General features: G+C 39.4%; 1 protein-coding gene across 2 annotated transcripts in view; it reads left to right on the top strand.

Annotated features, from left to right (window-relative positions):
- The window catches only part of MINDY2 (MINDY lysine 48 deubiquitinase 2), an 82,722-nt gene that overhangs the window by 49,019 nt on the left and 8,499 nt on the right, over positions 1–25,204 (top strand). For both annotated transcript variants that reach the window (XR_010746107.1, XM_066341506.1), the window contains exons 6-8: positions 7,093–7,235; positions 19,620–19,793; positions 24,354–24,557. Coding sequence is in view for 1 of the 2 variants with exons in the window: in XM_066341506.1 (XP_066197603.1) it covers positions 7,093–7,235; positions 19,620–19,793; positions 24,354–24,557 (521 nt within the window). In the remaining variant the exon portion in view is untranslated. The remainder of the gene's footprint in view (positions 1–7,092; positions 7,236–19,619; positions 19,794–24,353; positions 24,558–25,204) is intronic.

Raw genomic sequence — 25,204 nt, 5'->3', positions numbered from 1 at the left:
ATTAAGCTTTGGTCTTAGATAATAACTATTTTTGTTAATTCAAATATTTTATCTTTAAAGTTAACAAATACCAGAAATACTTTTACTATAATTCTTTTGGATAAGAAAAAAATATTATTTAGCTGACAGTCAAATAGAATTAGATACTCTTTCAGCTTCTTTCAGATGATATTTTCTTTTGATGGCAACACCTTTAAAGTAAAAGTACAAAACTTTTACATGTCAATAGAGTATGTATTTTTTTATTCAGTGAGAGGAGGGGAGTCAGAGAGGCAGACTCTGGCATGCGCCTTGACAGGGATCCACCTGGCATGCCCACTAGGGGGCGATGCTTTGCCCATATGGGGCATTGCTCTGTTGTTTGGCAACTGAGCTCTTAGTGCCTGAGGTGGAGGCCATGGAGCCATCCTCAGCACCCCAGGCCAACTTGCTCCAATCGAGCCATGGCTGTAGGAGGGGAAGAGAGAGAGAGAAAGAGAGAATCGAGAGGTGGAGGGGTGGAGAAGCAAATGGGCACTTCTTCTGTGTGCCCTGACTGGGAATTGAACCCAGGACATCCACACACTAGGCCAATGCTCTACCACTGAGCTAACCAGCCAGGGCCTGTATTTTTTTTAATTGAGAGGAGGGTAGGCAGAGAGACAGACTCCTGCATGCGCCCTGACCAGGATCAACCCGGAAAGCGCCCTACCACTAGATGCTTACCCATCTGGTGTTGTTATCCCTCTCAGCAACCGAGCTATTTTTTAGTGCCTGAGGTGGCCTCAGCATTGGGGCCAACGCACTGGAACCAATCAAGCCATGGCTGTGAGAAAAGGAGGGTTAGAGAGAGAGAAGGGGGAGGTAGGACAGAGAAGCAAATGGTCACTCTCCTGTGTGCCCTGACTGGGAATTGAACCCAGGACATCCACATGCTGGCCAGTGCTCTACTGCCAACTGGCTAGGGACCCATAGAGTATGTATTATTTGCTACTTCTTCTGGGTGTTAATACCTTTTTGAATCTAGTTATAATGATGGGTTATGGCAAGGCAGCAGAAATCAACAATGGAAAGAAGAGCATAATACAAGCTGAAGATGAAGTCTCCTTCACCATAGCTGGTCATTTAATTCCAGAGACTCTCTCAGGAATAATTTTTACTTTAACAATTGTTTCCAAGTAAAAAAAACAGATATATGCTTAAAGAAATAATTTCAGAATATTCATTTATTCAAATATTTATTGAGCCTTTATTGTGTGTGCTATATATACAGAAGGTTATAGTTTGAATTCATATTATTATTTATTAAATAGTATTGGTTTCTTTTTATTTTGAAAAATTTCAAACCCATAAGAGCATTGAAATAGCACAATGAATATTATATATATATACATATATGTGTGTGTGTATGCTTCACCTAAATTAACCAATTATTTACATTTTTGCTTTCTTCCTTTAGTCTCACACACATACATTATTTCCTAAATCATGTGAGAATTAGTTACAAATATCATAGCACTTTAACCATTAATGCCTCTGATATTTGTCTCCTAAGAATAAACAATTCTCCTATATAATCACCTTACAATTATTTCAGGAAATTAACATTGATACAATACTATTATCTTATATATGTACTGTTCATATTCAGAATTTTCCCATTGTCCCAATGATAGTCCTTACAGCTTTAAATGTTTCAGTGTAGGCTCCAGTTAAGGATCATCATAATTGTCTGTCATTTTAGTCTCTTAAATCTAAAACAGATCTCTAACCTTTTTCTTTGTTTTTGTTTTTGGTCTTTTGTGATATTGTCTTTTCTTAATGGTCCAGACCACTTGCTTTGTAGAATAATCCTCAATATGGATTCATGTGATTATTTCCTGAGTAGATTTAGGTTATATATTTTTGGTAGGAATACTACATAGTTAAAATTGTGTCTTTCCCAATGCATCAAATTTGGTAGCAGATGACATCTGATTATTCCATTATTGGTGATGTTCACATATGATTATAGTGGTATCTGCCAGAATTTTTTGTTGTAAAGATGCCCTTTGCTCTTTGTAATTAATAAGTAACCTCTGATGTTATGCTTTGCAACTATGTGAATACCCTGTTCCCTAATAATCTTTCACCCAATAGAGTTGGCATTTGTTGATTCTTGCTTGTATCAACTATTACTATAGTGGCTATGATATTTCTGTTATTCCTTCTACATTTATTAATTGGCATTATTCTGTAAAAAATAGTTTCCCTTCTCCTCTTTCTCCCATTAAATGGAATTTTGTGTCAGTGTAGACTCATGGGTTGTTTCCTACTCAGTGTTTTTATGATTCATTATCATCATTATTGATGCTTGTATTTATCCCAGATATGGCGTATTGAATGGTCTCAACTGGATCCAATGTTCTTTTGACATTTCTTGAGCACTTCCTTGTTTTCTAATACAATAAAAAGTTCTGGGCTTTCTACTGCTTCCCTAGAATCAAATCATATCAGCTTCTTTGTCATAATAAAAGAGATTTCATTGCCCTGTCCACTTGAGTAAAAATAGTAATATTCTGTGTTTGATTTTTGAAGCTTGACAATAAGTAAATTTTTAAAAATCCGATAATTTCTTTAAAACTATTACAGTGACAGTTAAATTTTGACTAAGTTTAAATTTGAATACAAGTCTCAGTCAGGGCCATATCTAGTCAACATTTTAAATAAGCCAAGTTTCCTTTTATCTCATTACTTCTTTTTTTTTCCTTTTTGCCTAGTTTTAGTGCTCTTCTTCCTAACTTCACATCCTTTAAGGCACTCAGTACTTTCATCTTCTGTAATAACTTCAGTAATAAAAGAAAATAATTTGATAAATTAATTTAGTATTGAATTTCTAAGACTTTAAGAGATATTTTCAAACACACTAATATTAGGAAAATAATCTTTAACTTAAATTTATTTTCAGTAATATTATCTGATTGTTACCATTACATTAATTTTCACCTTACTTTAGTATCATTAATAACAATATCTATAACAATAAAATTGAAATTTAATCCTAATGTTGCAAATAAACTATTTGTCATTTGAAGCAGTGCAAATAAATAAACTGCTAGGTAACAGAATTGTTTACCAAAATTTGTTTAATTAGTTATAAAAACCTGAACTTATATAAGACTTTTGACTATTTCACTAAAATCACAGGAGTTTCACTGTTTAAAAATTGGTGGAAGAATTAGGAAACATTGTTCTCTATAGGCCTAAATTACTATGCTTTATGATTTGGGGAGAAACATAATTCAGTTTGTATTTGAAATAATGAACACTAAATTTTTCAGCTTAATGCCAATAATTCTCCTGGGTTCCAGTCTTTACTTTTCCATAAGTAGTTTTGTTCTTAAGACAGTTACTTAACTCTCTCAGCCTCTGTCCTGTTCTGTGGAAAGTAGCTAAGAAAAACCTTTATAGTATTGAATTTTTGAATTTCATACCCATAAAAGTGATGTTGTACTATATCTCCATTGAATTTTTGTGTCTTCTTGAAAGGATTTGTAGAGAGACATTGTATGAGTAAGGTGTGGGAGGGGCATTTAGAAACATCTTTCTGAAGAGACTGTTTAGGAACAAGGAGTGGTGCTTTCAGCACAGGCATTATGCTTACGTTTAAAATGCTATGTGACAGTAAGTGCTTTAGGCCCTGGCTTCTTGTTCAGATGGTTAGAACATCATCTCCATATGCTGGGGTGCAGACAAGAATCAACCAATGAATGAATAAATAAGTGGAACAACAAATCAGTGTTTTTCTCTCTCTTTCTCTCTCTCCCCCTCTCCCTTCTTCTTCTTCTTTCTTCTTCTTTTTCCTCCTCCTCCTCCTCCTCCTCCTCCTCTTCTTCTTCTTCTTCTTCTTCCTTCTTCTTTCTTCTTTTCTTCTCTCCCCCCATTTCTCCCTACTGTCTCTCTAAAACGCAATAAAAATTTTAAAAAATAGTAATTGCTTTAGTGTATAATCCACATATTCTACTCAATAACTTATTACTTAGCAAAGTGATAATACTAATCAAGAAGGTGACTATTTCTAAATGTATAAACCCCAGAAGTTGCAAATATACTATACATTTCCTTGCTTATGATCTTCTGTATGTTTTGTATTTCCCCTTCTACCGCAACCAGTTCTACCTTAACCAGTTATATGGAATAATGTGATATATCGGTAACTTTTTACAACCACTTTGCCCACCTTGCAGCTTGAAGTAATGTAGGTTGAGAGTAAGGGAGATGGATGGAGAATGGAATAAATGCATCTGGCCCTACCAACTTTCAATGTCCTGTTGAGGTGTCAGGCTTTAAAATTTTTTAATTGATTTTTAGAGAGAGGAAGGGAGAGAAAGAGCGAGAAAAATAGCAATTTGTTGTTCCACTTATTTATGTATTGCTTGATTGACTCTCTTATGTGCCCTGACCTGCTATTAAATCTGTAACCTTGGCGAATCAGGAAGATGCTCTAACCTAGTGGTTCCTAACCTTTTTTGGGCTGCAGACTGGTTTAATGTCAGAAAATATTTTCACGGACTGGCCTTTAGGGTGGGACGGATAAATGTATCATGTGACTGAGACAAGCGTCAAGAGTGAGTCTTTGACAGATGTAACAGAGGGAATCTGGTCATTTTTAAAAAATAAAACATCGTTCAGACTTAAATATAAATAAAACGGAAATAATGTAAGTCATTTATTCTTTCTCTGCGGACCGGTACCAAATGGCCCACGGACCGGTACTGGTCCGCGGCCCGGGGGTCGGGGACCACTGCTCTAATCAACTGAGCTAAACAGCCAGAGCCTGAAGCTATCAGTTTCTAACCCAGGTTCATATTTACTCCCTATATTTGTACCTCTCTGCTCAGTTATAAAACTTTTTAGAGCACTCTTCCCCCCCCCCTATTGTTTCTTAGACTTTTCTTCTTTAGTAAAGGAAGGGAACAAAAGGAGGAAGAGAAAGAAGGAAAGAAGAGAAATACAGGCTTCTAAAATATTTACATAGTTGATTTCCATTCCCACTAGTTATGTTCTATAACAGATATTTTCAACCTTTTTCATTTCAGGGCAAATATGAAATAATTACTAAAATTCTGCAGCACACACAAAATATATTTTTTCTATTTGACCAAAAAATAGGTATAAATTTGATTCATTTACACTGGATGGCTATTGTTGTGTTAGCTGTTGTCATCTTCTAATTTGACAGTCTAAGGGAAAAGAGGTCAGTGCACCTGACTGAATAGGTATTGCATGTGTTAAAAATTCTTGCGACATACCAGTGTGTGCCTCTTATGGCACAGTAGTTGAAAATCACTATTCTATAAAATTGCTATGAACATTGAATTATTGAACCATACTCCTATGGGAAACAAAAAAATTAGGTTCCTGTAAGCCTCTAGTCACAAAATTTTCATTAACTGATAAATACATAACCTTGTTTTATGTGCATTTCTCTTTAGAGACACTTTATTTCATTTATATTGCTGATTCAATAACATTAAACCCATGGCCAACAGCAGTATAGCTCATCTGAACAAAGCTTTAAAAATATATTTTTTTTCCATAGACACATCACAGCCTTTGTACACTTAAGAACACTAGCGAGCACTCCAGCGTTATGCTTGGGGGCCATTTTACATAGTAAAATCACCCCCCTAAAAAGCACAGAAATGTAAAGAACGTAGCACTCAATTGAAAAGGACATTTCTTTGTAGTATGAGAGCTGAAACAAGGCAGAGTGTTGCCTTGTTTGACCTCAGTGGGGAATGTGCACATTTGGTGACTCAATTTTTTTGGAGCTTTGCACATAGCTAGGAATGACCCAGAAAACACAGCAAGTATTGATTTGGAGTTACAAATAAATTTTAGCTAGTAGGCAAATTTGGCCAACAGCAAAGATCAACTATACATATACTGCTCACAAAAATTAGGGGATATTTTATCACTTCATATTCATTTTGAACTATCCCCTACCTTTTATAAGTGGTATATATCTTTTAAATTAAATCCCAGAACACTTTTTTATATTTCATTATTTTTTGAAAATAGATCATTTCTACTTTTGAACTTCATATATATATATATATATATGTGTGTGAGTATACATACTTTATATACACACAATAATATATCTAAAGGGTGGCACATGCTGAAGGAGATAGGCTAAAAATGGTATCAGTTATCCACTGTTCTCTGTTCACTTTTACACCTACTTTGTTTTAAGGCAAGAATTGAGAAGTTTGTGAATTGAGAATTGTCTGAGACCTTTGTTAAAATCTTAAGCAACCTGACCAGGCAGTAGTGCAGTGGATAGAGCATCGGCCTGGCATGCTGAGAACCCATGTTCGAAACCGCAGGGTCGCTGGCTTGCAGGCAGGCTCACCAGCTTGAGTGCAGGGTCTCTGGCTTAAGTGTGGGATCATAGACATGACCCCATGGTTGCTGGCTTGAGCCCAAAGGTTGCTGGCTTGAAGCCTAAGGTTTCTGGCTTGAGCAAGGGGTCACTGGCTCAGCTGGAGCCCCGCAGTCAAGGCATATTAATAAAGCAATCAATGAACAACTAAAATGCTGAAACTATGAGTTGATGCTTCTCATCTCTCTTCCTTCTTGTCTGTTTGTCTCTTTCTTGCTCACTAAAAACAAAACAAAACAAAAAAATCTTAAGCAACTGATTTTGCTAAGGCCACTTTTAATTTCTAAACCTTATCATACCTGCTGATAATACATCTTTCGCTCCTACACACTTTTTAAATTGCTAACTCTTGCCTTATTTGGTTTTAGTGGGCTTTAGCTTTATTGTGTCTGTGTGTTTTTTTGCAAGCTGCCTTAAATCCTTTTTGGAAGTAGGTAAAGATTATGTAAATAGATTAATTGATAAAAAATAATTTCATATAATTATTACTTTAGAATGGGAATGTCTATAGACACATCTTCTAAAATATAAAAGTAGAATTCCAATTTGGGATCGCCATGTTATAATAGGAGAAATCTTATTCTGACTGGCCTTTCATCATACTTGGAACATAAAATAAATAGAAAAACTTTCTTTTTTAATTTTGAAATTATTCTTCCATCTAATATTATGCATTGGTTCCACAGGCTTTGTAGCGGAGCAGTTTCTGAATAACACAGCCACTCAACTGACGTACCATGGATTATGTGAACTAACTTCAACAGTTCAGGAAGGAGAACTTTGTGTGTTCTTTCGGAATAATCATTTTAGTACCATGACCAAATACAAGGTATGATATAGAAATAGCTATTTAATTGTTATTTGAAAACTAATGGAACTTTATTTAAGGTGTCTATGACCTACTTCAAAATAAAAAAACCTTTGCATAATGTTTTTTAACCATCAAATTATGAAGGTAATTATTAAATACTTCTTTAGAATGGAATGAATTAGCCATTTAAGTGTTACTTGATATTCATTTTTTTGTTTTTAAGTCTCCAATCCTTTTTCATACACACACATTAAAATATATTAAAATGTATTTATTTCCTTAAAATAAAAGATACACCCGAGGCCCTGGCCGGTTAGCTCAGCAGTAGAGTGTTGGCCCAGCATGTGGAAGTCCCAGGTTTGATTCCCAGTCAGGGCACACAGAAGAAGCGCCCATCTGCTTCTCCAACCTTCTCCCTCTCCTTCCTCTCTCTCTCTCTTCCCCTCCCGCAGCCAAGGCTCCACTGGAGCAAAGTTAGCCCGGGCACTGTGGATGGCTCCATGGCCTCTGCTTCAGGTGCTAGAATGTCTCCTTTGGAAATGGAGCAACACCCTAGATGGGCAGAGCATTGCCCCCTGGTGGGCATGCCGGGTGGATCCCGGTCAGGCATATGTGGGAATCTATCTGACTGACTCCTTGCTTCTCACTTAAGAAAAATACAAAAAAAAAGAAAGAAAGAAAGAAAGAAAGAGGCCCTGGCCGGTTGGCTCAGCGGTAGAGCATCGGCCTGGCATGCGGGGGACCCGGGTTCGATTCCCGGCCAGGGCACATAGGAGAAGCGCCCATTTGCTTCTCCACCCCCACCCCCTCCTTCCTCTCTGTCTCTCTCTTCCCCTCCCGCAGCCAAGCCTCCATTGGAGCAAAGATGGCCCGGGCACTGGGGATGGCTCCTTGGCCTCTGCCCCAGGCGCTAGAGTGGCTCTGGTCGCGGCAGAGTGACGCCCTGGAGGGGCAGAGCATCACCCCCCTGGTGGGCAGAGCTTCGCCCCTGGTGGGCGTGCCGGGTGGATCCCAGTCGGGCGCATGCAGGAGTCTGTCTGACTGTCTCTCCCCGTTTCCAGCTTCAGAAAAATACAAAAAAAAAAAAAAAAAAGAAAGAAAAGAAAACAGATACACCCTAATGACCTAGAGATAGAATGAGGATGATGGCTAGTGGTGTATGTTTATATTTGAGGGCTAAGGGAATTTAGAAGAAAGAATCAAGGTTTTTTTGTTGTTGTTTTTTATAGGGATAGAGAGAGAGTCAGAGAGAGGGATAGACAGGTACAGACAGACAGGAACGGAGAGAGACGAGAAGCATCAATCATTAGTTTTTCGTTGTGACACCTTATCATTGATTGCTCTCTCATATGTGCCTTGACCACGGCCTTCAGCAGACTGAGCAACCCCTTGCTGGAGCCAGTGACCTTGGGTCCCAGCTGGTGAGCTTTTTGCTCAAGCCAGATGAGCTTGCGCTCAAGCTGGCGACCTTGGGGTCTCGAACCTGGGTCCTCTGCATCCCAGCTCAACACTCTATCCACTGCACCACCGCCTGGTCAGGCAAGATTTATTTTTATGATAGTGTTTTATGATAGTATTATTATTATTATTTTATTTTATTTTTTTGCAGAGACATAGAGAGAGTCAAAGAGAGGGGTAGATAGGAACAGACAGACAGGAACGGAGACTTGTGGGGTTGCCAACTTGACTGTGGGATCATCAACATGGTCCTACGATTGCTGGCTTGAGCTCATGGTCTCTGGCTTAAGCAAGGGGTCACTGGCTTGAGCAGTGGGGTCACTGGTTTGGCTAGAGCCCCTGATCAAGGCACATATGAGAAAGCAATCAGTGAAAAACTAAAGTGTCACAACCATGAGTTGATGCTTCTCATCTCTCTCCATTCCTGTCTCTCTCTTTCTCATGTGTGTACACGTGCTAAAAGAAAAGAAAAGAAAAAAAGATACTGCTTTACTTCTGACAGCGTACCTAATCACCCAATCAGTACATCCTTTAGAAGAGTCAGAGACACTTTCCCTCGTCATTGATCCAGTGGCTGATTCACTGGATTTACCACAAAATCTACAACACTTCTTTGGCTGTTACTGTAGAACTAGAACCCTAAAGCAGGCATCCCCAAACTGCAGCCCCCTGAGGCCATTTATCCAGTCCCCACCGCACTTCCAGAAGGGGCACCTTTTTCATTGGTGGTCAGTGAGAGGAGCACTGTATGTGGCAGTCCTCCAACGGTCTGAGGGACAGTGAACTGGCCCCCTGTGTAAAAAGTTTGGGGACCCCTGCAAGAAATACTTAATAAAATTTAGGAAGGGGTTCCTCCATAATGGTACCTATTTGCTTAATAAGGAAATAAAATGGAAGATTGTTTCCCTGTTCTGTTAAACCTGTTAAGCATTAAAACTATTATTCTCGACCTGTGGTGGCACAGTGGATAAAGCGTCGACCTGGAATGCTGAGGTTGCCGGTTCAAAACCCTGGGCTTGCCTGGTCAAGGCACATATGGGAGTTGAAGCTTCCTGCTCCTCCCTCCTTTTCTCTTTCTCTCGTTCTCTCTCTCTTTCTCTCTCTCTCTCTCTCCCCTCTAAAATGAATAAATAAATAAAAATAATTTTTAAAAAAACCGGGAAAACTATTATTCTCTACCACTAATTCCTGGGTTGTTAAAATTTTGGTATTTTTTTATAAACTTGAGTGCCAGAAAATCTCTAATCTAATAATGATACAAGTAAGGAAAAAACTATAAAGTTGCTTTTTCAAATAAGATTATATTTAGGCCCTGGCCGGTTGGCTTAGTGGTAGAGCATCGGCCTGGCGTGCAGGAGTCCCGAGTTCGATTCCCGGCCAGGGCACACAGGAGAAGCGCCCATCTGCTTCTCCACCCCTACCCCTCTCCTTCCTCTCTGTCTCTCTCTTCCCCTCCCGCAGCCGAGGCTCCATTGGAGCAAAGATGGCCCGGGCGCTGAGGATGGCTCTGTGGTCTCTGCCTCAGGCGCTAGAATGGCTCTGGATGCGACAGAGCGACGCCCCAGAGGGGCAGAGCATTGCCCCCTGGTGGGCATGCCGGGTGGATCCCGGTTGGGTGCATGCGGGAGTTTGTCTGACTTGCCTCCCCATTTCCAGCTTTGGAAAAATGCAAAAAGAGATTATATTTAATACTACATTAGATCTTCATAATGCCTTTTAACATTTTACTTTTGAAGAATTCTTAGATGTTAGTGCCATTTTATGCCCATATTTAATGATCACTTTACTTCCCATCTTTCTGTTCCTGTGCATTCTTTGGAAAACCTATGGTATAAAACACAGTTCAAAAAAAATAAAAAAATAAATAAAAAAAAAAAAACACAGTTCATCCCACAGAATTTAAATATACTTTCAACAAAAACATAAATTTAATATCTGGATAGAATTCTTTCTACTACAGATAAATTAACGTGTCTGTAACTAGGTGGCTATAATAATAAATTGACAGTCAGTCATATATATCTATAAATTTGTTATTATTTTTTAAGTTTTATTTAGAAAATTAAATTTAATGGAGTGGCATTGATCAATAAGAGTACATAGGTTTCAGGTGAACATCTCTATAGCATTTGCACTATTGATTATGTTGTATACCCATCACCCAAAGTCAAATCATTTTCCATCACCTTATATTTGTCCCTCTTTACTCCCCTCCCCCAATTATTATTATCATCTCAGGACCAAGGCCAACAAGGGAGAAGTCTATGTTGGCAGGACAAAAAGGATTACTTAGGAAAGGTCATCTCCAGCTTCTTTTATTGGTTTTATCAATTTCCTTAGGAATTTACTAAACTCTAACTTGTGTGTAAAATCTTCTGCCATCTAAAGGTTTCTGGAATTCTAGAGATGTATGAGCTATGGACTTTTGTTTGACTAAAGAGGAGGTATATGTCTCTTCTAACATTTTCCAGGATTAGATTTCTGTTCTACCTCCTGTTCTAGAGATTGGCTAGAGGCAGGGACGAATTCTCTGTTAGGTTAGACTTTTTGGTGACTCCCTCTACACCAAAGCATTGGAGAGTACTGTATATCTATTTATAAAATTTGTACCTAGACAGAGTATTCTTGTTTATTAACTTTACCATTCCATCTCCATAGACTTTTAAAAAATCAATTTTATGTTTTTTATTTTTATTTTTAAAAGACTTTATTTATTGATTTTAGAGGGGGGGGGCGGGGGTGAGGAGCGTGAAGTATCAACTCATAGTTGTTGGTTCTCATCTGTGCCTTGACTGGGCAAGCCCAGGCTTTAGAACCAGTGACTTCAGCATTCCAGGTCAACGCTTTATCCGTTGCACCACCACAGGTCAGGCCTCCATAGACTTTCTGTTAGGCCACCTGCCATCACAGAGTCACAACGGGTATGTTAATCAAATAGACTTTTTTCCCCCTGTATAATATCTACCAGTCAAACTCACATTTTCCAACTATCTAACATAGTATGATGTATGTTTTTTAATTTTTCCATTGATTTGAGAAACAGAGGATGAGAGAGACAGAGGAAGAGGAAGGAAGAGAAGTATCAACTTGCTGTTCCACTTGTTCCATTTAGTTAGGTACTCATTGATTGCTTCTCACATGTGCCCTGAACTACAGGTTGAACTTACATTTCATTGCACTGGGATGATGCTTTATTCACTGAGCAACCCAGCCAGGGCCTGACCTATGGTTTTGATTGTATAGCTTCTCATGACGTTTTCTCTGAGTACAGATACTAGCTGACTTCCTGTTGTTTAAAAGTGTCCTTACCATTCCTAGTTTTGTGGTTTACTATTCCTAAACTCTGGACAAGTACCTCTGCTGTTTCCTCCATTACTAGCAAAGTAATCAAGTCCAGCTCTTGTTAGTTATTAATTGTAATAGCACTGTCCTCTAATCCTTGATGAAACTATTCATTCTTCATCTGTCCATTGACAGCACATACACATATTCCCTGTTTCTGCTATCACGTATGTTACCTTGCTTCACATACTGCCACCTAATCTTGTGCAACTAAACTGGACAGGTCATGATGGCAGATCCACATTGAGTATGGTATCCTATGAAGATCTGTGCTTTTCATCAGCATAACTAGAGTAGGATCTGAAAGCAGCAGGAAGATACCCTAGTGAGAGAACAGATGCTCTCAGGGCCATTCCTGTGGTTCTAGATAGTGAGATGACATTTCATACAGGCAGGAAATTTGAAAATTTTAATGAGTTGTAGAGTGCACTTATATTTTCCACCAAAGACTGCATATCTCTGGCTGAGCTGAAACACCAAAGATGTCTTACTGGAGCAACGCGGAGCAGACTGGCATAAAACGCAGCAGACCAGTGTTGCACAAAGCAGACCATCAGGGAGCAGAGGAGAGGGGAGCTGTCTAGCTGGAGAGGGGCCTCGCCCCAGGGCTCCTTCCAGCCCTGCTGAATCACAACTGAGCTGTTCCACAGCTTGTGCTGTTTTCACAGCTGTGGTCTGTCACAACTGAGCTGTTTTATACCGAATAAAGTTTCCTTTCTCACCTCACCCCAAATTGGGTACTCCTTTTGGCATTGAATGGGTGTCAGCCATCAGGTGACACTATCTAACAATGATGTAAAGATGAGTAAGACAGGCTCCCTTCAGGGAACATACCAAATAAATAAGTAAATAAATAAATGAGTTGTAAATAAATACCTTTTTCCTAGAAACATTCTATTTTGCTTCTCATATTATCCATATGATCATGGGTATTGGATTCTTTTATATATATAATTCTATATCCAATATATAGTTATTAAGTTTTTGTTATTTTTTTATTTTTCTGAAGTTAGAAGCAGAGAGGCAGAGAGACAGACTCCCACATGCACTTGACCAGGTCCACCTGGCATGCCCACTAGGGGCCAATGCTCTGCCCATCTGGGGCGTTGCTTTGCTGCAATCAGAGCCATTCTACCACCTGAGGCGGAGGCCATGGAGTCATCCTCAGAGCCTGGGCCAACTTTGCTCCAATGGAGCCTTGGCTGCGGTAGGGGAAGAGAGAGACAGAGAGGAAGGAGGGGGGCAGTGGAGAAGCAGGTGGGCGCTTCTCCTGTGTGCCCTGACCGGAAATCGAACCCAGGACTTCCACACGCCAGGTGGATGCTCTACAGCTGAGCCAACTGGCCAGAGCCTGTGTTTTATTTTTATGATCCTCTACTTCTCCAATACTTTCTGCTTGCTCTCGAGTAAGAGAAACTACTGACTCCTTGGCCTTTGTCTCGATCACTTAGCTCCTAGGTCTTTGGTTTATATAAAGACATCTGCTTTGCTCTTTCCCATTCATGACTGCCTCTTTACCATCCCTTTTCAGTATCAGCTTATATCCATGTCATAACTATTTCCTCTACTTCTTGGTTTCAGATCATTGGTATCTCTATGGAGTATATTCAGAACCAGGGTTGCTGAGGTTGACTTTTGTTTGTTTGCTTTTTCACTTTACATTTAGGAATTAGAAGTGCAGAGGAGTTTAGAAGAAGATGCAGCCATGTTAAAGAAATTAATTTATCCATTCTCTTTCCTCTTTGACTAAAACTATAGTGAGATTTTTTTTCCAAAGGCTAAAAATTCATTTAATTTAGTTATTTTTAAAAGTTGATGATGCATCAAAAATTATCACTTTCTTTAAAAAAAAATTGTTTAATGGAGCAGAAGGTAGAGAAATGTGGAAACAGAGTAAGGAAAGTGGTAAATTCCACAGTACAGGCAGAGAGATTTCTCTCTGCCGTAGGAGGCAGGAGAAGGAGATAGATAGAGAAACTGAGATAGACTTAGGTGATATTCATAATATATCTTATGTCCATTAAGATTAATTGTAATCATAAGGGAGAATAAGAAAAGTATGATTCCTGTGCCTTGCATTGTGCTACACACTTTATATTTATTATTTTATCTAATTTTCACAACTTCCTTAGGAGGTATGACTATTATTATTCTCTTACTACTTTACAGTTGAGAGAACAGGCTTAAAGGCCCCAGGTTACTTGCCCCAGATAATTCAGTGTGAGTAGCTCCAGTCTGACTTCAAGTCCTCATGCTCAACAGCTCTGCCTCTCTGGGAGACCTATTTGTGGATGAGATTTATGTTCATTAAGTGGGCATAAAGTTCATCTTTCAATTTATAAAACATCTTAGGAATTTTCATATCTAACTGTTTCTATATCACTTCATAAGAAAAAGAAAACTAAAGTTCAAAGATATTAAGTAATTTGAATCCAAGATAGTAAACCAAAAATATTCAGGCAATGTTGTCCTCCACATTTTAAAGACTGGAATTAGTTTTTTTTATTACATTTGCCAGGTTTTATCAATTTATAATTTGTGGTGATATTGTCACTCTGAGCCTGACCTGTGGTGGTGCAGTGGATAAAGCGTGGAACTGGAACACCGAGGTTGTCAGTTTGAAACCCTGGGCTTGCCTGGTCAAGGCACATATGGGAGTTTTTATTTATTTATTTATTTATTTATTTATTTATTTATTTATTTTAGGAAGAGGAGAGAAAGAAAGAGAGAGGTCGGAGAGAAGCAGGAAGCATCCACTCGTAGCAGTTGCTTCTCATATGGGCCTTGACCGGGCAAGCCTCGAGTCTTGAACTGGCAACCTCAGCATTCCAAGTCAAAGCTTTACCCACTGCGCCACCGCATGTTAGGCTCATATGGGAGTTGATGCTTCCTGCTTCTCCCACCCTTCTCTTTCTCTCTTCCTCTTCTCTCTGAAATGAATAAATAAAATCTTTAAAAATATATATTGTTGCTATGTTATTTATACTCTATAAATAACTAATTATACTCTATATGGAACTAATTTATCAGAATATTACCAGTTTTCTTTTGTTATCCAATTGCCTTTTTTTATTATAAAATTTAATCATTTATCATATTATATAATTTATACATTTTTGAGACAAATAATTTAAGAATTTAATATATGCATTTTGTATTAGTTATTTTTTAATGAAATTAGTATTTTAGAGACTGGTGAGTAAGATTAAAAGGAAGATTCACAGCTTAGAAAAGAAATCTTTGGGCCTGACCAGGCGGTGGTGCAGTGGATAGAGCATTGGACTGGGATGTGAAGGACCCAGATTCGAGACCCCAAGGTTGCCAGTTTGAGCACAGGCTCATCTGGCTTGAGCAAAAAGTTCACCAGCTTGGACCCAAGGTCGCTGGCCTGAGCAAGGGGTTACTCGGTCTGCTGAAGGCCCGTGGTCAAGGCACATATGAGAAAGCAATCAATGAACAACTAAGGTGTCGCAACGAGAAACTGATGATTGATGCTTCTCATCTCTCTCTGTTCCTGTCTGTCTGTCCCTATCTATCTCGCTCTCTGACTCTCTCTCTCTGTCCCTGTAAAAAAAAAAGAAAAAGAAAAAAGAAAAGAAATCTTTGGGCCCTGGCCCATTGGCTCAGTGGACAGAGCATCCACCTGGCGAATGAACGTCCCAGGTTCAATTCCTGGTCAGGGCTCACAGGAGAAGTGTCCATCTGCTTTTCTCTCTCTCCCTTTTCTCCTTCTCTTCCTCTTCCCCACCCGAAGCCAGTGGCTTAATTGATTTGAGCATCTGGACCCCGGCGCTGATGATAGCTTGGTTGGTCCAAGTACTCATTGGACCAGCCTCAGGTGCTAAAAACAATTGGTTGATTCCAGCATCGGCCTCAGACGGGTTGCCAGGTGGATCCCAGCTGAGGTGCATGCGGGAGTCTGTCTCACTATCTGCCTTCCTCTCAGTTGAAGAAAAAAAAAAAGAAAAAAAAAGCTTTGACTAGGAAATATAGCAAAAGTGACGGAGTATAAAAGCAAAAAATATTCTTGACGGAAATTTAACTGTAGACTCTCAAGAAAAATTGGCTTAAACTGTTCAGTACTATACTAATAAATTGCTATTCTACACTGCAATTATATAAAGGAACTATTGAGTTATAATCAGCATTGTTGATATTGGACCAGTTACAAACCTTTTTGTTAAATGTCAAGCTCTAAAAGAGAAAGAAATTGAGGCTGATGAGCCTTGAGAGGACAAGTCAGTTATACCAGGAATGGGATACCCTTTTAATTAAAATGTATAAATATTCATATGCTCTGGATGATAATAGCTTTAATTCCTCCCCCAGCACATAGCCAATCTAATATATGATCTACATAAAATATAAAGTCTAGCTATTGTATCATATAATGGTATGTTGAAATATATTGTGATAAGTGTAAATAGAAGGGTCAGATATATTCAATAGAAAATTCGCTGGAAAGAACTTTTATTTTTTCTCTTAAATTATCCTAAGATAAGGGAGACCCTAACTGGGAATTAAAAATATGTTAGGTTGCCTGACCAGGCGGTGGCACAGTGGATAAAGCGTCAGACTGGAATGCAGAGGACCCAGGTTTAAAACCCCGAGGTCGCCTGACCAAGCGGTGGCACAGTGGATAGAATGTCGGACTGGGATGTGGAGGACCCAGGTTCGAGACCCCAAGGTTGCCAGCTTGAGCAAAAACCTCACCAGCTTGGACCCAAGGTCGCTGGCTCGAGCAAGGTGTTACTCAGTCTGCTGAAGGCCCGCGGTCAAGGCACATATGAGAAAGCAATCAGTGAACAACTAAGGTGTCGCAACAAAAAACTGATGATTGATGCTTCTCATCTCTCTTCGTTCCTGTCTGTCTCTCCCTATCTATCCCTCTCTCTGACTCTCTCTCTGTCCCTGAAAATAAATAAATAAATAAATAAATAAACATCCCTTAAAAAAACAAAACAAAAAACCCCCCTGAGGTCACCGGCTTGAGTGCGGGCTCATCTGGCTTGGGCGCAGGCTTATCTGGCTTGAGTGCTAGGTCATTGGCTTGAAGCCCAAGGTCGCTGGCTTGAGCAAGGGGTCACTTGCTCAATCATTGAACAACTCACAATCAATGAATAACTAAGGAGCTGCAATGAAGAATTGATGCTTCTCATCTCTCTCCCTGCCTGTCCCTATCTGTCACTCTCTCTGTCTCTCTCTCTCTGTCTCTGTCACACACACACACAAAAATGTTAGATAATGAGGACCATAAGGCTGGCCCTCAAGGAACTTGAAATGTATTAAGAGAGTTGAGTAAGTAAGCAGACAACTACAATTCAGTGTATAAAGTGCTATGATTGTGGTAAGTGTCGGATTCTATGGAATCACATAAAAGAGGCACCAAATACCAGACTAAGGTAAGATCACTACTTTCTGTGATATGAATCCTAAAGCACTTTGCATAGTGCTAAGCATATGCTAGACATTCAAATATTTGATGTATTGAAACATACCTGATATTTTAAAAAGTACAAATCTGAACTTAATTTTTATTTTAATCAATGTCTTTAAACTTTATATCAAAAATGCTTTTCTTTGTGAATACTTTTGATGTTGCTATAGTAATTTCAATGACTGTATAAATTAATCAGTACCAGCAGGCTAACTTTTGAATGTAACTGATAGTAGACAACAGGAAAGACTTTGTACTTTAGGAAGAGCTATGTCCCACAATGCTAGACATATAATAAATGTTCAAAAATAATTACTTAGTTTTTTAAAGCTTTAGAATTAATTCAGTAATTTCCTTACTAATACCATCAAACTCTTTAAAGAAATTTCTTATTTTTAATTATTAAGATTAATTGTGCCTGACCAGGCGGTGGCACAGTGGATAGAGTGTAGACCTGGGATGTTGAGGACCCAGGTTCGAGACCCTAAGATCACTGGCTTGAGTGCTGGCTCATCTGGCTTAAGCATGGGCCCACCAGTTTGAGCACAGGATCACCAGCTTGAGCATGGGATCATAGACATGACCCCATGGTCTCTGGCTTGAGCCCAGAGGTCACTAGCTTGAGCATTGGGTCACTGGCTCAGCTGGAGGCCTTCAGTCAAGGCATGTATTAGAAGCATTGAACAACTATGAGCTGATGCTTCTCATCTCTCTCCCTTCTGGTCTTTCTCTCTCTCAAAAAAAATTGTGATGATAAAAGAGAAAAGAGCCTGACCTGTGGTGGCGCAGTGGATGGGACGTCGACTTGGAACGCTGAGGCACCGGTTCAAAACCCTGGGCCTGCCCGGTCAAGGCACATGTGGGAGTTGATGCTTCCTGCTCCTCCCTTCTTTCTCTTTCTCTCTCTAAAATGAATAAATAAAGATTAAAAAAAAGTATGATTTTTGTGCAATAGTAAACACTATTAACCAATGGGAACTCTGAACAAATAAATTGAAGTCATATCCATGGTAAATCTGAAGAAAAATAGCTTATAATCCTTATGTGGTATACTAGGCATACTTTACACATAATTAGAGTTAGAACTAATAATGGATATGAAAAATTAGAGGTCAATGCTAAATTCTTTGGTAGTGACTATAAATACAAAGTTCATTAATTGATTCAGTAAATGTTAGGCTGGAACTTTATGATGTACACTACACTGAGAGCCAGAGATATAGAGATTAAAACATATAGTCTAGGATAAGGCAGGAAAACACCATCATGGTACAGTGTGATTCAATGCTATAATAAAAGTAAGAACAAAGTGGCCTTGGCCAGTGGTTCAGTGGATAGAGCGTCAGCCTGGCATATGGACATCCTGGCTTCATTTCCCAGTCAGGGCGCACAGGAGAAGTGGCCATCTGCTTCTCTCCTTCTCTCTCTCCCTCCTCTCTCCCTCTTCTCTTCCTCTTCCCTTCCCATAGCCAGTGGCTCAGTTGGTTCAAGCGTCAGCCCAGGAGCTGAGCATAGGTTGGTCTGAACACATCAGCCTCAGGCACTAAAAATAGCTTGGACTCAAGCACTGACTCCAGACTGGGGTTGCCAGGTGGATCCTGATTGGGTCGCCTGCAGGAGTCTGCCTCACTATCTCCCCTCCTCTCAATCCCCCCCCAAAATAAAATAGGAACAAAGTATTGTTGGTGTGTGAAAGAAGGGCAGCTAATGGTACAGAGAAAAAAAACTGGTATAGATTAGATTAGTCATACAAGCTTTTGACTAGAGGCAATGTGATATCATTTTATTGTGACTGTGTCTTGTCACCTGATGTGTTTTTTGGAACTGTATGGTGTTTTTCTACTTTGTGAAATGAGATTATAAACCCCCAAAGGCTATTTATAGGTCATTTATTTGTTGAGCATATCAGCAGCTCCTCATATTGGAGTATAATTTCTCAAATACTGTAGTGTACCAATTATATCATAAACTATATTCAAGACCAGGTAGATTTAATTCAGTGAGTAAAGCAGATATCTATTGGTCTACTGTTTATTATGTTGTGCAGATAACTAGTTGGAATGATTAATATGCTTTAAGCATACAGATTATAAAATTTCTCTTAAATATTTACTATATACTCTTGATCAATTTAACAGTCCTTTTTTTTGTTATTTCTTATTAAGGGTCTACTATATTTGCTGGTAACGGATCAGGGGTTTCTTACTGAAGAAAAAGTTGTCTGGGAAAGCCTACACAATGTCGATGGTGATGGAAATTTCTGTGACTCAGAATTTCATCTGCGGCCTCCTTCAGATCCTGAAACTGTATACAGAGGACAACAAGATCAGATAGATCAGGTAAATTTGTTTTGTCTTCTTCAAATTGTTTAAAATGTTCATTCCTTTCACATATGAATTAGTTATCTAAAATTTTTTTTTAAGATTTTATTTATTGATTTTACAGAGAGAGGAGGAGGGCAGGGACTAGAAGTAGTTGCTTCACTTTGGCTGTTCATTGGTTGCTTCCTATATGTGCCTAAACCAGGCAAGCCCAGGGTTTTGAAGCAGCGACCTCAGCGTTCCAGGTCTGCTGTCTGTCCACTGAGCCACCACAGGTGCAGCTAGTTATCCAAAACTTTTGAACTAAAAATTTATTCATTAATATACTAGTGAAATTTTCCTGACACTCCCTAAGTAGGTAAATGACCATTTATATGTACATTAATTACACACTTTAGTTCAGAAGGCCAGATCATACAGTGAAGGTTATGGTAAAGAGTTTGAATTTTATTTCATTTGTAGTAGGGAAGATGCCAAGTATATCACATAGAATTGACATGATCTACTTCACCTTTTTAAAGGGCTTCTAGGTGAAGAATACAGAGGAAGGACACAGGTATAAGTAGAGACTAATAGTCCAAGCAAAAGGGTATGATGCTTAGCCTTGGATGGTAGAGATGAAGAGTTGTGTGCATATTTGAGATATATTTTGGCTAATCAGAAAATGTAGAAAAGGGAATCTTGAAGATAGCATGCACTGAGTAAAGTGTAGGTAGATATTCTAAGTCTTAAGAGTCCAACCAAGTTAACAAAGAATATACCACAAATAGAATTCCCATTTAGAACTGAGACAGAATAGATTTTTGCCTGCTATAGGTGAGCAGACTTGCTACAATGATATGTTTATTACTAGAAGTATAACAGCGATATGACTTCTCCAACTGAGGCAGAAATATGATTATGTTAAATGATTGATACATGTTTTGCTGATAACAATTTAAGTGCATAGAGACTAGGTTCACTTAGTCAATATTCCTTGAGCAGTTATATTCCTGGTACTATATCTAGGTCCTGGGGAGACAAAGATAAATTATTCAGTTTGCCCTTAAAGATTCTGCAGTCTAGCAGGAGAGGCAGTTATTTGACCAACTAATATTATTAAGTATATGTTACTATAGAATGGCAATTTGAATAGCAGGGTATGAATGTATAAAAGAATACTTAATTCAAACAAATGTCATTGTCAATATTTCTAGGACTTTAGGCTTTTCTTTGAGAATCATAATAAACATACCCATTTTCCTTCAGAAGTGATTATAGAAGCATTTTCTTTTAAATATTACTTAAGTGAAATATGTGAGATTTTTCTAACCATTTTATGTATAAAATATTGGAGCAATAGATCGCCACAGGAGATCCAGTTGTAAGGTATTGAGACAGACAACACACACACATACACACATGTAAATGGTACTTGATAGTATCTGTGAAAGTAGCAAGGAGTGCATTTAAGACCATTAGACTTGGCAAAGAGCAGAGTTTGAAGAATCAAAAAATTTGAAGAATAAATTTTTCTGTGTGTGTGACAGAGAGAGAGAGACAGAGAGAGGGACAGACAGGAAGGGAGAGAGATGAGAAGCATCCATTCTTCATTGCGGCACCTTAGTTGTTCACTGATTGCTTTCTCATATGTGCCTTGACTGGGGGACTACAGCAGAGCAAGTGACCCCTTGCTTGAGCCAGCAACCTTAGGCTCATGCCAGTGACCTTAGGCTTTAGGCCAGCGACCTTTGGGCTCAAGTCAGCGACCATGGGGTCATGTCTATGATCCCATGCTCAAGCCAGCGACCCTGCGCTCAAGCTGGTGAGCCTGCACTCAAGCCAGATGAGCCTGCACCCAAGCTGGCAACTTCAGGTTTTCGAACCTAGGTCCTCCACATCTCAGTCTGGCACTCTATCCACTATGCCACTTGCCTGGTCAGGCTGAAGGCTAAATTTTTTTTTTTTTTATTGTATTTTTCTGAAGCTAGAAACCGGGAGAGACAGTCAGACAGACTCCCGCATGCGCCTGACCGGGATCCACCCGGCACGCCCACCAGGGGGTGACGCTCTGCCCACCAGGGGGCGATGCTCTGCCCCTCCGGGGCGTCGCTCTGTGAACGCTAAATTCTTGATGTCATTAAGATAGTCATGCTAGCCTGACCTGTGGTGGCGCAGTGGGTAAAAGCGTCGACCTGGAATGCTGAGGTTGCCGGTTCGAAACCCCAGGCTTGCCTGGTCAAGGCACATATGGGAGTTGATGCTTCCTGCTCCTCCCTCTGTTCTTTCTATCTCTTTCCTCTCTCTGTCTCTTTCTCTCTCTGTGTCTCCTCTCTCTAAAAAAAATGAATAAATAAAAATGTAAAAAAAAAAGATAGTCATGCTAGAGCCTGACCGGGCGGTGGCGCAGTAGATAGAGCATCAAACTGGGATGCAGAAGACCCAGGTTCGAGACCCCGAGGTCGCCAGCTTGAGCACGGGCTCAACTGGATTGAGCAAAAAGCTCACCAGCTTGGACACAAGGTCTCTGGCTCCAGCAAGGGGTTACTCGGTCTGCTGAAGGCCCGCAGTCAAGGCACATATGAGAAAGCAATCAATGAACAACTAAGGTGTTGCAACGAAAAACTGATGATTGATGCTTCTCATCTCTCTCGCCGTTCCTGTCTGTCTGTCCCTATCTATCCCTCTCTCTCTCTCTCTGTCTCTGGAAAAAAAAGAAAAAACAGATAGTCATGCTAGATAGTACAAGGATTTCACAGCAACATCTCTTCTGAAGTTCAGACTTTTTTTTTTTTCAGGGTATTTGAGGGGAGGTGAACAGACTAGTCAAGTTTCATTCAGCACTAATTCTTAATTAAAGTGGATGTGAGGTTATATAATGTAACTTTTCACCAAAGATGCATCACTTTTTCTCATAGGAAATAACTTGCATGTGTGTATGTAAGGCAGAGATAATGGTTTAGTAATTGAACATGACTGTATGGTGGATGGCTCTGTTCACTTTAAAAATCATGCTTTGGCCTGACCAGGTGGTGGCACACTGGATAGAGTGTTGACCTGGGACACTGAAACCCCAAGGGAGCTGGCTTGAGTGCAAACTCATCGGATTGAGCATAGGCTCACCAGCTTGAGCACAGGCTCACCAGCTTGAGCTTGGGATCATAGACATGACCCCAAGGTCACTGACTTGAAGCCTGAGGTCACTGGCTCAGCTGCAGTCCCCCCGGTCAAGGCACATCTGAGAAGCAATCAGTGAATAACTGAAAGTGTCATAGGGCCTGACCTGTGGTGGCGCAGTGGATAAAGCGTCGACCTGGAAATGCCGAGGTCGCCGGTTTGAAACCCTGGGCTTGCCTGGCCAAAGCACATATGGGAGTTGATGCTTCCAGCTCCTCCCCACCTTCTCTGTCTGTCTCTCTCTCCTCTCTCTCTCTCCCTCTCTGTCTCTCTCTCTCCCTTTCTCTTTCCTCTCTAAAATGAATAAATAAAATTTTTTTTAAAAATTAAAAAAAAAATCTTTAAAAAAAAAAAAATGGAAGTGTCATAGGCTCCGGCCGGTTGTCTCAGCCATAGAGCATTGGCCTGGCGTGTGGAAGTCCCAGGTTCGATTCCTGGCCAGGGCACACAGGAGAAGCACCCATCTGCTTCTCCACCCCTCCCCTTCTCCTTCCTCTTTATCTCTCTCTTCCCCTCCCACAGCCAAGGCTCCATTGGAGCAAAGTTGGCCCCAGGCACTGAGAACAGCTCCATGGTTTCTGCTTCAGGCGCTAGAATGGCTCTGGTTACAACAGAGTGATGCCCCAGATGGGCAGAGCATCGCCCCCTGATGGGCATGCCAGGTGGAACCTGGTCAGGTGCATGTGGGAGTCGGTCTGACTGCCTCCCTGCTTCTAACTTCGGGAAAAAAAATAATAATAATAAATAAATTAAATAAAAGTGTTGCAACTATGAATTGATGCTTATCTCTTTCCCTTCCTGTCTGTCTCTTTCTCTCTCTCTTCCTCCCTCTCTCTCTCAAAAAATAATTAATTAATTAAATGAAAATCATGTTTTGAAAGAATATTTAATAAATAATCTTGGGAAATTCTTACAATTTTTTTAAACACAAGACTTTTATTACATTAAATGGAAAACATTATAATAATTTTAGGGGTTGGGAGATGTGTTTGAGTTTGTATGTGAATGTAGAAAAATTAGATGTATCTGTATTATTAACAGTAGCTATCTCTGTGTAATAATATTATGGTTATTTTAACTTTCTTATTTTTGGTTTTCTGTTTTGTCCTAATTTTCTATAGACTTGTTTCTTTTGTAAATAGGGGGAATTTTATTTTTTAAGTTCTCTCAAACGCCTTACATACTGCTTCTAGAAAAAATTTCAAATGAATTCCAAAAATATTTAGAACAGTGGCAGCATCTCTGAAATAAGTTTATATTCCCCAACAGAAAAACTTAGAAAACTTTTTTTTATATATTTAATCTCTGATGTGTTTTTTAAAAGTTATTCTCATAGTTTGGTAGATAAAACCTCTGTATTTATATTCAGTAGTTCTTGGCTAAACTCTCATAGGTAAAGATGGTCATAATTTAATTTTTTAGGACTATCTTATGGCATTATCTCTACAACAAGAACAGCAGAGCCAAGAGATCAATTGGGAACAGATACCTGAAGGAATCAGTGATTTGGAACTAGCAAAGAAACTCCAAGAAGAAGAGGATAGACGAGCTTCTCAGTATTATCAGGAGCAGGAACAGGCTGCCGCCACTGCTGCTGCTGCCGCTGCCGCCTCTACACAGGCTCCGGTAAGTCTGGTGTTCTCATTCTAAATATAATGATCACTTGAACAATAAAGAAATCTGTACTGAGATGCAAAATTTTAAATTAGATATTTACTCTTCAAGGATGTTAGCATTTTAGCACCCATTAGGTTTTATAACACTATCCTATTTTTGTCATTATCTTAACATTTTTTTCACTTTTTGAAGTTATTTTTACTAAGGTTCTAATGGCAAGATTTTTCAAATTTATTTTTTGGCCTGGCCCATGGTGATGCAGTAGATAGAAAATCAGCCTGGGACTCTGAGGTCCCAGGTTTGAAACCCCAATGTTGCCAACTTGAGCACAGATTTGCCAGCTTCAGAGTGGGGTTGCCGGCTTGAGCCCAAAGGTCACTGGCTTGAGCTAGGGGTCACTGGCTCAGCTTGAGTTCCCATCAAGGCACATTTGAGAAGCAATCAATGAATAACTGAAGTGACACAACTATGAGTTGATGCTTCTCATCTCTCTCCCTTCCTCTCTATCAAAAAAAAAAGAAATTTACTTTTTGTTATTAATAGCTACAAAGAATATAAACCAATTTAAACAGTCTTTTCTGTTAATTAGAGGGCAGTAGGAGGTACTACTACCAGAAAGAATGTAGACTTCAGAGCTAGACAAATGTTGATTTGCA

The sequence above is a fragment of the Saccopteryx leptura genome, chromosome 6 (assembly GCF_036850995.1).
Source record: "Saccopteryx leptura isolate mSacLep1 chromosome 6, mSacLep1_pri_phased_curated, whole genome shotgun sequence".
NCBI classification, from domain to species: Eukaryota; Metazoa; Chordata; class Mammalia; order Chiroptera; family Emballonuridae; genus Saccopteryx; species Saccopteryx leptura.
The sequence above is the reverse complement of the archived record's forward strand: the minus strand, read 5'-3'. Positions and strand labels throughout refer to the sequence as shown.